At 42.1% G+C, this 15,071-nt stretch overlaps 1 protein-coding gene across 1 annotated transcript; it reads left to right on the forward strand.

Annotated features, from left to right (window-relative positions):
- Positions 1–64: 64 nt before the first annotated feature.
- adamts13 (ADAM metallopeptidase with thrombospondin type 1 motif, 13) lies at positions 65–15,023 on the forward strand. Its single transcript, XM_020094018.2, has 29 exons — positions 65–4,993; positions 5,274–5,334; positions 5,471–5,604; positions 5,877–5,960; positions 6,191–6,315; positions 6,415–6,561; positions 6,664–6,798; positions 7,377–7,527; positions 7,611–7,715; positions 7,831–7,982; positions 8,076–8,139; positions 8,477–8,603; positions 8,700–8,848; positions 8,939–9,059; positions 9,853–9,933; positions 10,031–10,212; positions 10,344–10,500; positions 11,058–11,187; positions 11,282–11,461; positions 11,580–11,778; positions 11,848–11,950; positions 12,038–12,167; positions 12,261–12,449; positions 12,560–12,764; positions 13,181–13,463; positions 13,545–13,688; positions 13,782–13,961; positions 14,406–14,581; positions 14,698–15,023. Exons 1-29 carry the CDS (start codon positions 4,868–4,870, stop codon positions 14,857–14,859), a joined length of 4,182 nt encoding a protein of 1,393 aa, XP_019949577.2. The 5' UTR covers positions 65–4,867; the 3' UTR covers positions 14,860–15,023.
- Positions 15,024–15,071: the final 48 nt, after the last annotated feature.

Genomic DNA, 15,071 nt, shown 5'->3' on the forward strand with positions numbered 1-15,071 from the left:
GAAGTTAACACTAGATAGCTTTGTGTTTGATTCGGTTCTGACTGGAGGTGCTTGACCTCTTTATATTTTATGTAACTAACAATCTAAAGTCTGTACTTTTCTACTTGGGCTATATCTTTAGGCAGTGTGGCCAGTGGCGCCCCTACATTTTTTAATAGGGGGCCAGATGAGCCCCCTGAAAATCTTGTGATGGCACTAGAATGGCACTGGATAGAGTCCATGCTTCTTCTAAAGCCCAGCAGTCCCTTCATGAAACCACATCCTGTATACACTTTAGTATTTCACTTTTATTTTATCAGGGGACTCAAAATGAATGTAGCTTGCTTGTATTTCAAAAACACTATAATTTCCAGAATGCAACCCCATGCTGCTTTTTATTTGTCTAACTCTAGTAAATGTTGATATCTTTCAAATTCCATTCCCAAGGTCTATTTTCTGTTCATAGCTTAATTCAGAAGCACAGTAGACATTATACAGCTGTTCTAATATGGACTGAAAATAACTCATACGTAACAAAGTACTTAACAAGTAAACTGATCTTCATGTTTAAGATTAAAGGGTGACCTTCTAAGTCATTCAAAGCTATTTCAAAGTGTTGCTGTAATGTTTCTTTATAAAAAAAAAAAAAAAGGTCCACCTCTCAGTCTGAGACTAGAAAATAAACCCAGAAGCCTGAGAGTGGGATGTCAAGCTGAGAGTGCGCCAGCAAAAATCAGGTTAAGTCTATCCAAACATAGCCTCCTGTAATTACTGATTTGGAGAGCATAAGGCCAGCTGAGAAGCCATGCAGTGTGGGAATGAAGAAAATGGTTACCATATTTGCTAAAGGAGAAGGGCAGAAATTTAAATTGCTCTGAAGTGTAAGATTCATGTGCTGCAGTCTTCACAGATATTGATTGCTTATTAGGGCTGCAAGTAAGATGCAGAGATGAGTCATTTTTCCCATAAGTCTCAATTTATCACATTCGTTGCTTGCGCATGTTATTTATGTTCGTCGTGCTCAAGTGCAAACTTTGCAGTCAGACTTTTCCATGTGCAGCTTATTAAAAGTCAGCTCCCATCAGCAGCTGCTCACTTACAGGTTATGTCCATTAACAAGTGCCGCACTATCATCCTAAAGCCTACTATAGAAGCTTTCTGCACATTCACGGGAAGCTTGTATCTAAATAGGCTGTCTGAGTTGGCCAGCTTAGTATTCAGTGCCCTTCCCTGCAGTCCCTCATTGCAGTCAACTGCAGTTACAGTAGTCTCGTAGGAATAGAGGGAGCAAGGCACAGGAGAAAGAGGCCAAAGTAAAAGAGTGCAGGGTTTCTCATCTTTTTATGCTGTATATCTGAGAGCAGATGGAGTTTGATCCTTTTTTAAAAACATAATTTATCTTGAGTTGTATAGAGACAGAGGGTGAACCAAACTAAGGTAACTCCCTGTATCTGCAGAGTGCAGTTTATAACCACACATTGAGTCCCACATGGTTTGTAAGTACATCAGTTCTGATTATGTCAGTGTCAAGACTGGAGGTGGTTTGAATGGGAAAGGTCATCAATTAAGCCTGTTCTCAGATGTCATTTACATTTATCCCTCCATTATCTATGCCGCTTATCCTTCTAGAGTCAAGGAGGGCTGGAGCCAATCCCTGGACAGGTCCCCAGCATATTGTAGGGCTGATCTCTGCATGTCTTTGACTGTGGTAGGAAGCCAGAGTACCTTGAGAAAACCCACGGAAACATGGGGAGAACATGTAAACTCCACCCAAGCTAAGCTAGGAGTCAAATCAAGTATCTTCTTGCTTTCAGGCACCAGTGTTAACCAATGCACCACTGTGTTGTGTTTTTTAAAATTATCATTACCTGAGGACATTATCTATATTCCTTTTTGTTTACAGCTATGTCGCTGATAGAAGTCACGGGGGAAACGCATTTTAAGTTTTGTATCAGAGTGTTTCTAGCAGTGGTGGAGGAGATAATCAAACATTTCATTGTCAAAAGAAAACATACTTGGCGAATAAAGCTGTTCCTTAATGCAATGGTCTACTACATCATTATGGCTGAGTCTCAGTGATGACCTGTACCTTTCTTCAGCAGTAGGTGCTGCTGCTGCAGGAGGTCGGGTCTAATGTTACCTGCCCACTCTCCTGTGGAGAAATTCCCTTCTCATTATTGATAAACATGTAGTGGGGTAAGTACAGATATTTACTAATATACAGAGTGAAGTAAAAGTGAAAAGTACCTGGAACTGGAACTAAATGTAAAGTACATATACATTAACTTAAGCATATGTTATTTGTTAAATTCCACTACTCGACTAAAATATACCATCCAACTCTCATTCTTCTTTGCTTGGTACGTTAGTCATTTCCTTTATAATGTGTGGGATTGCAGACTGATGCAGAGCATGAATCATGCACAGTAATTTCTACTTTTCCTTCATCATTTAATAGCACAGAACAGAAACACCTCCCCTGAAAACAATTCTGTTTAATTACTCGCAGATATTTGTCCATTTACGAGAAACCTCACACGACGCTCATTAAATGATCATCGTCGGTGCAGGGGCACAATTACAAGCCCCTGCAGCATCTTCACATCACTGTGATCTGCTGGCATATGCAAAAACAGCTGGGGGACGACTGACAGGAAAACCACTACCTGGAAAATATTTGTATAATCTTGCCTGTGACTTTCACCACATTCACTATTGCGTTACATGAATGATTTACCATCAACAGTATATTTGTCTTAATTAGCAGAAAAACTCCATCAGCAGGAGGTAATATCCTTCAGTTTACAGATTTTCTCACATTAGAGCTTGAAGACAGAGCTGCTCATAAACAAAGAGCACAGTGATTGATAGGAGACATATATTTGAAAAGTGGATGATATGAGGCCATTTGGTGGTGATAATTTTATGCATGGCTGTAACTTTGATTCAACAGCTGATCCATCACTCTGGCAGTTTTATAAATAGTCACGCACCGAACTTTGAACAGAAATGCAGCTTCAGTGAGTCACACATGAAAGGTGCGCTGGATTTAACCCAGACTGTCTGGTTATAATAACTTGATATTGATATTGAAATTGATAATTCTTCATGAAAAAAATAAACAATCGTGGTCTCAGGTGAAGGATTCAATTATTTTATCGCTCAGTGTTTCATATATGCAAGTTACAGCTCCAGAAATTAACATCCTTGATAATAATAAACTATGATGGTTATCTTTAGGTGATTGGTTGTCATAAAGCAGCAGGTGAAGAATTTATAGTTTTTGTAGACATGAATATTTTACAGTGACAGATGGAGGGAATGACGAGCAAATGGACGAGAGTCTTTTCATGCACAAGCCCCAGCAACTCTGATGCGGAGAGATTGGGCTTTGCAGTACAAAAATCTGCTTCACCAAATCTTTTTCCAGAAGGTAGTAACAAGTTAATAGTTTAGGGGATTTTATTTATAGATTACAACTATGAAATAAGAAGGAATAGAATGACAAAACTGTATCTTTAACAGAATAGCAGAGATTGTGACTTTTCTGTGTCTAACTCTGTTCCTTCCACAAACAACTCCCTCCTTCTCCAGAAACTGCAAGCAAGCAACATTTTCCCTGAGGCGTCATCTGTTGTGCCCACTTGAGTATCCCATATGACTCCGTATATATAATTTAGGACATCATAAATATACAATCCCCCACCAGCTTTCCAACAGACATGGGCAAGAGGATCCAACGACACTTATCACAGTCTGTTGTGCTCGGTAAATCCAGCAGGGCATTGAGGTTTTAGCGGAGTGGCGATGCTGTTGTAATGCCTGTGACACTCAGCTATTAATTCAGACTGACAACGGGCAGATATGTGGCAGACTAATGGCAGATGGGCCTGAATCCTGGCTTTATGGAGATAAACTATACCCCCCTCAGGAGAGGAAGCCAGGGGCGGGGGGCTGTTGTTAAACACTGTCTGAAGTATGTTGAAACCCTTTAGAGTTTATCCAATAAGTGAAATACATTCTTGTTGTTGCTGGACATCTGTGTGATTATCATAGCAGGAGTAAAAGGTTGCCCACTAAGCAGTAGAGATGAATCAATAGAGCAAACCCACGCTGGGTTAGAAGTAGGACACATTCTGTGGGCCCTAGATTGATGCTATTTGTATTATCAGCATATATGGAAATATGGAAAATTGCTTTCTATCATATTAATAGATAATCTATACATATATAATCAGTGCTAATAGTTGAAACGAGAGAAATGTCTATTATCTGACCCAGTTTAAGAAGTAATAGAAAATGATTATGGCCATGATCGACAGGAATAGAGTTGTCAGTTATTGTGTCATTTCTAGTGAATCTCCTAACTTCCAAATAAGACATTTAGCATCAGACAATCTGTTATGTCTGTCATATATATATATATACACACATTTTATAGAGGAATGTGTGAGCATCTGCTCCCTCCCAGTTTTTTTCAGGATTGTGTCTGCCCTCTAATGGCCACATGAAGCAACAGCACTTAATCCTATGTATATCATAATAAGGATTAATTCAGCAGTGACTGCAGCTGTGAGAAGACTAAATGAGAAATGATGGGTACAATCCAAAAAGGTGGGTTTTGATGAAAGCATGCAGCTGCCAACACTGACTCCCTCTCTCGTTTATTGCTCAGTGGTGAAAGACTGTACTGACACAAATTAGTCATAGTGCTAAAAAAAGAAATGAAAAAAGAAAAACAGCCAATGAGAGATGTCCTCTTGGTCCCTAAGTTGAAAAAAAGAACAGCAAATACGTGTGTCACTCATCAACTTTGTCCCCCATGTTTACATAAATACATGTTACACATACTCCTCAGTGGAACTGTCCTGCCAGAGTAAAGGATCACATGTTGTCCTACAGCAGAGCAGGTAGACACACAGGAAGAGGGGGAAACATGGTTTTTACGACCCTGCTCTGTCTGCTGTTACTGCGGCCTGGCCTCAGCGCTCTAATGAGATCTCCATTGGTTGAGGTAGGTGGAAAGCTGCGGGTGAACAGGAGCACAGCGGTTAGTGATTCCACTGCCTGGGACTTCTGCAAAGTACATTGAACTTTCCCACTTTAATCTGTTTATCATCCTGTGGAAGTCCACGGCCTGGAGAGAGGCACGGCTGTGTTTGATAGGAATTACATGACGACCTGTACAAAACAAGTTGTTTTTTGTGTTTTCTTCAGTGGTTCTGGATCTAAATTTAGTGACAGATTTGATGTAACTAAATGATGCAGTAGCTAAAAATGTTTGTTCCCTTTAGAAGCTCTTTCATCACTCCTACAGTCCAAGAGGCACATTTTATTCTTCTCCTGATGCCTCTGGTATGTATTCCTATGGCAGGATGAGACACAATCAAGAATAATTAAAGTGCTGATATTGTTTGCTTTAATAAAAGTAACAATATACATGTGAAATGTGCTGGTTTATGTTTCTACTGTGTCCTCTTCTTGTTCTCAGAGGGCGTGCGGCTGCGTCGCTCAGCAGCGATGCCTGATATCACCCACCTAGAGCTGCTGGTGGTGGTTGGACCCGATGTCCAGCAGGTCCACAAGCAGGATACAGAGAAATACATCCTCACCAATCTCAATATTGTAAGTCTGAGCAAGGGAAGGAAGCCTCTGTTATATTGATTACAATGTAAGCTCTTTAAAACAACAGACTTTTACACTATTTACTACACTGTAAGGCAAAAAGAAGGTGATGTCAATAAATTATGAAGACAAGTGAAAATTCGGTTCAGATTTTAGTTTGTTGAAATGTTTTCATATCCAGCTCTAGAGAGTGTGCTGCAACACTATAGTCCCATAACACTGTGAACATCCTGAAATATATTAAACTGACTTATGGACCAATATCCACCCAGGCGTCAGAGCTGCTGAGAGACATGACCCTGGGCGCCAACATGCGCGTGCACCTGGTCCGCATGATCATCCTGTCGGAGCCCGAGGTAAGTTACATCTCGAGTTCACGTTAGAGTCAAGTTCACAAGTGAGCAGAGTGTAATGGTGGTATATATATGGTGTAATCCAAAAGTTCAGTAGCTGTACATGAAATCTTGAAATTCGGACTTAATGTTTGTGCAAAGATTAGAGCCAAAAGGGAAGAGGAGAAGAGTCATCGGCCACTTTTGTTTTGTTTGGAGTATTTCCTCTCTTGTAACTTTCCACCTTCTTCTAGCCAGAGATCCAAATGTCTACCAACATCATGTCATCTCTCAGAAGTGTGTGCGACTGGAGCAGGAGGATAAACCCCTCCAACGACACAGACCCACTTCATGCTGACCTGTTGTTATACATCACAAGGCATGTTGGCGGTATCTAGCCGGCTGTGTTACAAGTAGATGTTTCATTACTTATGTCTGAACATTCCATGTTTTACTGTGGATCTTGTATCACAAACAGGTACGACCTGGTGTTGCCTGATGGGAACAAGCTGGTCAGAGGAGTAACACAGCTGGGCGGGGCTTGCTCCAGTGAATGGAGCTGTGTGATTACAGAAGATACAGGCTTTGACCTGGGCATAACCATTGCTCATGAAATCGGCCACAGGTATAACAGACTGAAAAACATATTAGACCAATGTCTTTTTAGAAATGTGCATTACAACTTATTTAACTTAGTATGTAAAATTCTGCATGTCACTCCTCCCAGTTTGGGTATCAACCACGATGGAGTGGGGAACACCTGCAGCAGGAGTGGCTTCATGATGGCCTCTGATGGAGGCTACAACAGTGTGGATCTGACCTGGTCTCCCTGCAGCAGACAGCAGCTGCTCTCGTTCTTCAGGTGGGTCAACCTGTTCACTGCAGCTGTGCATGAAAATGTCTCTCATTCATCATGCAGACATGGAATTGTTGAGTTTTTTAATTTTAATCTTTCTTTTTTTTCACCTTAGGCTGATGGAAGTTTTCACATTTCAAGGATGTTTGATCTGATTTTATTGTGAAATTCTTATTCATGTTTTGAATTAGATTTGATTGGAATATGTTAGTTTAGGTTAGGTTGGATTAGATTAGATATATTTAGAATAGGTTAGGTTAGTTTAGAATAAGCTAGATCTGTAAAAATTGTCTTTGGCTTCAAAGAAAAACAACATAGATAACAAATATAATCTGTACATATGCAGAGCTCAAAGTTTGATCATAGTAAAATACAGTTGAACAGACTTATTACAAAAATGATATAAATTAAAGTAGCTTATACTTTATGATTCAACAATTCAATTGATTGTGACAGTTTAATCAATGGTCTGCTCGTGCCATAAACCACTCTTAACAGTTTTGTTTTATACTTAACATCCAACTGTTCATACCAAGCAACGAATAGTTTATGAATGAGATGTGATTTGCATTGGTATTCCCCAGTGAAGGGAAGGCTACATGTGTGACAGACCTGCCTGCAATGGGAGGCTCCCTACAAGACTGGAAGCCTGGTCTGTACTATGGAGTTGATGACCAGTGCAGAATAGCCTTTGGTAGCACTGCCAGAGCCTGCTCTTTCACCAATCCTGACCTGGTGAGTCCCTGTAATAACAACATGGCACCATCAGGTGTCGCTTAACATGAAAAAACACGTGTCTAAAATTTCTTTCCCATCAGCCAGCCTGTCGTGTTCTGTCCTGTCACATCAACCCTGATGATAACAGCTCCTGCAAACGTCTCCTGGTCCCACTGTTGGACGGGACAGAGTGTGCACCAAGCCAGGTACTGCTCTGTGATCACTGAGTCATTTTGGTGCTTTCTTTTTTTCCTCCCAAAGTATCAACATCTACCAGAAGTATGTAAGAAGTTTTTTATGAGGTGCAATCCTCTGCTGCAGTGGTGTCTGAAGGGCCGCTGTGTGTCCCCCGATGAGCTCAGCTCCTCTGTGGTGGTGCATGGCTCCTGGTCCAGCTGGTCCCAGTTCTCCCGCTGTTCACGGACATGTGGTGGGGGAGTCACTCATCGCACACGGCAATGCAACAACCCCAGGTGACAACTATGTTGCAAGCATCAGCCAAACATAGTCCCATCATTCTTTAATATTCCTGTAAAATCAAACATCTGTGATGCCTGTTTTTTCAGACCTGCTTTTGGAGGGAGTGACTGTCAGGGTCTGGATATCGAGGCTGAACTTTGTCACCAGCAGGTGAGTTCTGACTGGTTGTGTTTACAGTGGGTCTCCATACAGTAGGTCAGTACTGTTTGCTGAGTGCATCGTTCTACCAAGAATCGTCCCCAGTTTTAATGATTACTTGCTGGTAGTTTGCAGCCTGTGCTTCTCCAGAAATATAAGCAGTGATGGGATGATTCAGATAGTTGAGGAGGCAAAGAGGTTAAGAATAGAGCTGTGCTTTCAATCAATTTTAGATAAAGAGAAATGTATTCTGAAGCCTCTGCAGTGGTTTTTTGTCAAACCTGACACTAATTTAAAAGCTGGAAAAGTTAAAAATGCCTCGTTTTTCATACCACCGCTGTTGCTGAAGCCATGTAAGGGCACCCAGCTAGATTTCATGGCAGAACAGTGTTCGATGACAGACCTCCAGCCGCTCTACCTGCTCCCAAACACTGCCTCCTTCTACACATGGATCCCTGCTGTAGGCTTTGCACAAGGTGGGCCTACAGAAAATCTTTTATTTCTATGACTTAAATGAAAGTAACTACATCTGCTACATTTTCTTTAAATGTTGTCCTTATTGTCAAAACCAGGGGATGAGCAGTGCAGATTCATGTGCCAGTCAGACGGAGAGAACTTCATGGTGAGCCGTGGCTCTCAGTTTGTGGATGGGACTCGCTGTGAGTCAGACAGTCCGCCTCCCTTCGGCTCTACGGCTGCTTGTCTGAGAGGGAAATGCCAGGTAACAATGACTCAGCAAAACATGCTGGAGAGCAGATGCAGTTTTACTTTTCTCTTTTTTTTTAAAAATTCACTGTTTGTCTCTGATCAGCTGTTTGGCTGTGACGGTGCGCTGCATTCTGGGAAAGTGTGGGATGTGTGCGGGGTGTGCGGTGGAAATGGATCATCCTGCACTTTGACCTTGGACTCCTACAATGCTGGTCAGGCCAGAGGTAACATTGAGTCACAGGAAATGACCTGATTAATTGATTTAAATCATTGAAAGTGACACTGTGAAACTTATTTACATTAAAATAGCAGTTTCAGAATATTTTTGATGGCACACTGACTTGAAATAAGAACTTCAAGAGTAATGCAGATCAGTTAAAAAGATTTAGAAGTCAAAACTAGTGATTATCTCCAATATTTAGCCAGGAAACTTTAACTATCAGCAATTCTAAACAGAGTTTGGTGGATTAGTTCAGCAGCAGCTCTTCTGGTCCAAGAAGCTGGGGATCGTGGGTGATATCCACAGTTGTGTTTTAGTTCAGTGACTACACAGTCAGAGCTCTGGTCAATACACTGATAGATTAAACTTTTTCTCTCCATGAAAACCATTTTATCACTCGGACATAGAGCCCAACAGAATGAATCACCGCATGTGTAGCTGCAGAGGGCGCTGTTGCTCTGATTCCTACTCTCTAGTTCTCTTCACATTATACATGAATGTATATACATACACTGTTCAAACAGTTTGTCCACTGGTGTGATGCTCACTACCTTCTCGTGAACCTTACTCGTCAAATGTTTCAGTCATCTGTTGATGGATTATATTTTGGGTTGCAATTTCAAGGTTTTCCCGTTTGGATCTGAGCACTTTTTTCTTTGCTATTTTCAAACATTCACTAGACACAATACTTTGTCAGTTCATTACAAAACTAATCAATGATTAATTGATAATCATAGTTATAGCTCATATATCTGTACTGATTTCATTGAGTTATAATTCAGTGCTTTCTGTTTCAGATTACACCACCTTCCTCTCTGTGCCAGTGAACGCCACACAGGTTCATATTGTAAACAGGGCACCGCTCTTCACTCACATGGGTGAGCGTCATCCCTTTAGAAAATGTTTATGTTTCAACAACAGGTGTCACAGGACAAACTGAAACATGGAGTTGTTCTTTGACGTTTGTGTCCTCAGCTGTAAAGGTTGGGGGTCGGTACGTTGTCTCTGGATCCGGCAGCATTGCACTGAATACGACCCACCCCTCCCCAGTGGATGACAACCACCTAGAATACCGTCTTCACCTGACCCCTGACTTTTTGCCTGTGACAGAGGAGCTGCTGCTGCCTGGTCCGCTGCAACAGGAGATAATCGTACAGGTCAGGAATACACACGATCAGAATAAATCTTAAAGTGAAGGTTGTAGCTTTCACTTATACAGTGTGAACAAAAATACTCCAAAAACTGAAATGGAAAATCCCAACTTTTACACTGATTTTTCCCTTTTCAGGTCTATCGCAAATATGGAAAAGAATATGGTGAGAGGACAAATCCAAACATTAGTTACCAGTTCTATCTTCCCACCACAAACAGTTACTCGACAGGCGTCACACCTAAAGGCAAATGGGTTGTCTTTACAACACCCTGCTCTGTCTCCTGTGGATCTGGTAAGTCACTGTTTATCAAAAGTCAAAATGAAAAACACAAAATAAGAATATACACGTTACAGTAACATTTTCTGTGGCTGGTGGCTCTATAAATTCACAGACTGGCTTTTTTATTTTAGGAGTCAGTGGTTTTGCCTGGAAGGAGACATTTGTGTAATAGTGTGTAGCAATAATGACCTTTTTGAACTTGTTTTATCCCATTATCAGTGGCCATCTGTTACAAAAGCTGAAGTGTTAAATATTTTGCCATTGTTCTGATCTCTGGTGTTTTCAGGAGGAAAATGACACAAAATCCACTGAGCTGATTAACTGAAGGGTCATACACACTACAACAAATATAATTAAACTGTTGTTTAATATGCTGTAGGTTGTTTTCTTATTTCCATGTCCATACATGCTGTTCTCTTGTAAATTTCCTGCACTGCAATTTAAAACCATTAAAATTTAAATATTGCGATTCAGTCTTGTAAACTTGTGAAAATGTAACCACCTGCCCTGGAACAAAAATCATGCATTGTATCATTGAAGTTGTTCTACACATATTCTTTTTTCAACAGGTGTACAGACACATGTATATGTCTGTGCAGATGAAGATAGCAACAGCCATTTGGAGGAACACAACTGTGAGACGCCTACGTCACCTGTACCACTCCAGACAATCTGTCAGCTCTCACCCTGTCCCCCCTGGTACGCTCATGTCCTCTCTGTTTGTTTTTATTTGGGCTGACATACAATTACAGCTCAGCACAAATAGGGTCACAGAAAATGTCCTGCTTCACAGGTGGGATACAGGGAAATTTGGGCCCTGTAGTGCCTCTTGTGGTGGAGGAGAGAGGGTGCGTCTTCTGAGATGTGTTCAGAAACAAGGAGCTGATGTGATGACTGTTCCAGATTCTGAATGTTCCCCTGACACAGCGCCACCTGCTGTGGAAAGATGTAACCGACAATACTGTCCTGCCAGGTATGAAGTCCACACTGCAGTGTTGATCATTGGGAGTAGTGGGTCAAATAACTTTCCATGACCACAGAATATGAAGGAGTTCAGGTATTATCCATATAATCCTGACACATGTCGACAGATGGCGTGTGTCCGAACCAGGGGAATGTTCAGCAGTGTGCGGCCCTGGAGAAGCCAAACTGGCCGTGTCATGCGTCCGTCCAGAAGCTGGTCAGGATGTTGAAGTGGATCACAGCTTCTGTTCAAAGCAGATCAAACCTCCTGATTCTGTGCCATGTGTGGTGGACGTTTGTCCCATCGGGTGGGAAAGTGAGGGAGAGGTAAAGTTAAAAATGACTCAAATATTATTTTTAAATGAATCATCTTTAAACACGGCTTCACTTTTCCAGGCCCAGCCCGTGCTGAAGTCTGGTTTGCTGCCCCGCTCCAGACAAGCTCCTGTGTATGTTTGGAGCCCTTCAGTCAGCCAGTGCTCAAAGACCTGTGGCAATGGTAAGAGAAAATAATGTATAATCGCCTTTATTTCAAGATGGCATGTCCTCATCAGATAAGGCCAATCAAAGCCTTGTGCTCATGTAGGAACCCTGCAGGTGTGGTTTTCCTGTCTGGACCACCAGAGCAGACTGGGGGTGCCTGACTTCCACTGTGATGCTTCTTCCCAACCTTCTCCCCAGTCTGAGATCTGCAGCTCCTCTCCCTGCCCTCCCATGTGAGAAACCAGAGTCTCATATTTACTTGTAGTATAAATTCTATAAGTGAATTTTACCAAATGCCAGCAGTGAAATATTTTTTTCACTACCAGGTGGCGCTCTAAGCAAGGAGTCTGCAGTGTAACATGTGGAGGAGGGGTGGCCAACAGGGTGCAGTACTGTGCTCTGGAAACAGGAGGAGGGGAGGAGGAGGAGGAGGAGGTAGTGGAAGATTCAGAGTGTAGTGAGTCTCTCAAACCCACAGCAGTGGTTTCATGTAACACCCACAGCTGCCCGGCAAGGTACAACACACACACACACACACACACACACACACACACACACACACACACACACACACACACGTCCACCTCTGTAAGAAATGATCTCACTACCACTTTCACTTGTCCAGGTGGAAGGTGTTCGGGAGGTCCCCCTGCTCTGTGACCTGCGGTTTGGGTGTAGCTCAGAGGACTGTGTCCTGTGTCCAGTTTGTCGACGGCAAGGAGAGTGTGGTGCCAGAGGAAAACTGCCATGAGGTGGTCAAACCAGCCACCATGGTGCCCTGCCTGGTGCAAATCTGCATCCTTAGGTGGGAGGTGAAGTCTTGGAGCCAGGTACTTTTAACAGGACAGGGAATGGTCTGAAAATGTGAAGATTAAATTAGATTAGATGAATCTGATAATAGCTGAGAGGATTTGCTGGATTTAGTCAACTGGCAGAACATTTTAATCACTTGTATATCATTATGTGGTTCCTGCTTCTCAGATAGGGAGACTTATTGCCTTTTATATCACTCTAGATTAAATAACTTTGTTTTGAGCCATCGGTCAGGGAAAATATAACTTTTGCGTCTGCACGCGACATCACAAGGAGTAATTGGTTGTTAGATAAGAAAAAGAACTAACAACAGCTCTTAGGCATTCCCCCTATACCACCTATTACCACCTCTCCACCTGAAAAAAATGCTTGTTATATGATATGATGCATGATTTCTTCCCAAGTTTACTTCCTGTGTTGCATTACTCCCCAGTGTTCAGTACCTTGCGGATATGGGATCCAGTCTCGAGCTGTGTCCTGCCTGGGTCCTTCCACGCCCGAGCCCCTCAGCCCTCTGCTTTGCATGCATATGCCCAAACCCATCACCATCCAGGGCTGCAACATGGGCAGCTGCAGAGATGTGCTGCCCACCGCCGCTGCAACGCAGGCTGTCCCGATGGTTGACCTCACAGAGGGGCCTCTGCTGTCTCCCACATATCCAACAGAGGCCATAGCTTTCCCACACACCACCACAGCAGCCACCCCAACACCTAGAGGCATAAGCTCTTTGACTCCTGACCCATTTGAAGTGCAAGTTAGTTACAGATGCAGGGTTAACAGTGTGTGCTCTATTCCAGGTGCATGTGGACAGCTTCTCCTGGAGGAATCAGGCACAGTGGATTTGAAAAACGTAACTGCCCGCTGCACAGTGTCCATAGGTCGACCTCTGGATGAGGTTATTCACATTAGAGTGGAATCTAGCTCCCTGAATTGCAGAAAAAGTATGTTTTTTTAAATATGCAAAAGATGCTACTTCCTGTGCTATGACCATTGTACCAAAATAACTCCCTGTTCCTCTGTATGTGTTCCTGCAGAGGAGTATGTGGCATTTTATGACCGATTGGCATTTGTGAGGAAGTGTGCGCAGGTTGCAGGTAGTGAGCTGACTACTAGAACCAACGTCCTGCTGGTTCGTCAAAATATGCTCACTCCTGGAGGTGGAATTGTGTTCAGCTACACCTCAAAGAAAAACCTGAAGAGGAGCCACCATCAGGGTGAGACAGCGTGTTTGGTCACTGTGTGCAGAGCTGGGCTAAAGCAAGATACCTGGGATAGAATGTCAAAATACAGCATGTTTAATGAAAGAGGATGTTTCACTGGCTATTTGAATGGATGTAACTTTAAGTAAAAATGCAATCAATGTGGGAGCCTGCAACAAAAAGGTTAAAAACTGACAGTAGAGAAATATATGTAATAACAAGAACATGTGCACTCTTATGTACAGTGAAGCTGAAAATACTGAAAAGCTTACACTGTGACAAACTCCACAAACACCATAGAACTGAATCTGATGCTAATACTGTTTCTAAAAATGTTCATGTTTGGATCTTTATGTAAAATACTCATTGCACTGTTTGACTAATACAGGTGTTCATATGTATTTTGTTTACACCTTCGTATTTACCAAAGGTTAAGTACACATGGTCTTTGCCCCACAGACTGTGACATTCAGCTGTTCTCCCCCAGCGGTGACTTTGAGAACCCGACGACGTCCAGCACCAACCACACCTGTCGAGTGCTCATCAACGCCCCTCCCTCTGTGAAGATCAGAGTCCAAGCACTGCACATAGGATTAGCATTCAACGCCACCAACTCGCAGTCTACATACATTATGGTGCGGGCTAGCTCTTTAAACTTGTGTTGTTCTTTCAGAGTGCTCCACAGTGCAAAGGAAAAAAGTGAGAGTGTATTAACTACAGGGATATTTTGTCTTTTGTTGTTTTTGTTCAGATCCGGGACATGGACATCTTAAAGACCAACGTGTTTAAAGGTCAACAGCTGTTTCTGTGGCATTCCTCTGGAAATATGGCAGAGATTGAGTTCCATGGAGACTACCTGCATTCTAAGGGAAGCTTTAGAGCGGAATATTCCTTTATAAGTCCCAAATATTAATTTATAATAAATACCTGGAGGAACGTTTGATTTGTATGTTTCAAATATCTTTGGCTTAAAATAGGTATTCAAATTTATATGTTTAGAGAACAAGATCCTTTCACTTGATTTTCATATTTCTGTGCTAATTATTTTGACATGAATAAATGAAAACAAAATTGTCATTCTGGAAACTGGTTAACTATAAACAAAGGAGGACAAAAAAAGAATAC

This window comes from Paralichthys olivaceus, chromosome 4, assembly GCF_024713975.1.
Source record: "Paralichthys olivaceus isolate ysfri-2021 chromosome 4, ASM2471397v2, whole genome shotgun sequence".
Classification (NCBI taxonomy): Eukaryota; Metazoa; Chordata; class Actinopteri; order Pleuronectiformes; family Paralichthyidae; genus Paralichthys; species Paralichthys olivaceus.

Coding starts and splice junctions, on each gene's coding strand:
- adamts13 (XM_020094018.2), top strand. CDS start 4,868: ATGTTGTCCTACAGCAGAGCAGGTAGACACACAGGAAGAGGGGGAAAC. Junction 11,188..11,281: donor CTCTCACCCTGTCCCCCCTG/GTACGCTCATGT, acceptor CCTGCTTCACAG/GTGGGATACAGGGAAATTTG. Junction 11,951..12,037: donor CTCAAAGACCTGTGGCAATG/GTAAGAGAAAAT, acceptor GTGCTCATGTAG/GAACCCTGCAGGTGTGGTTT.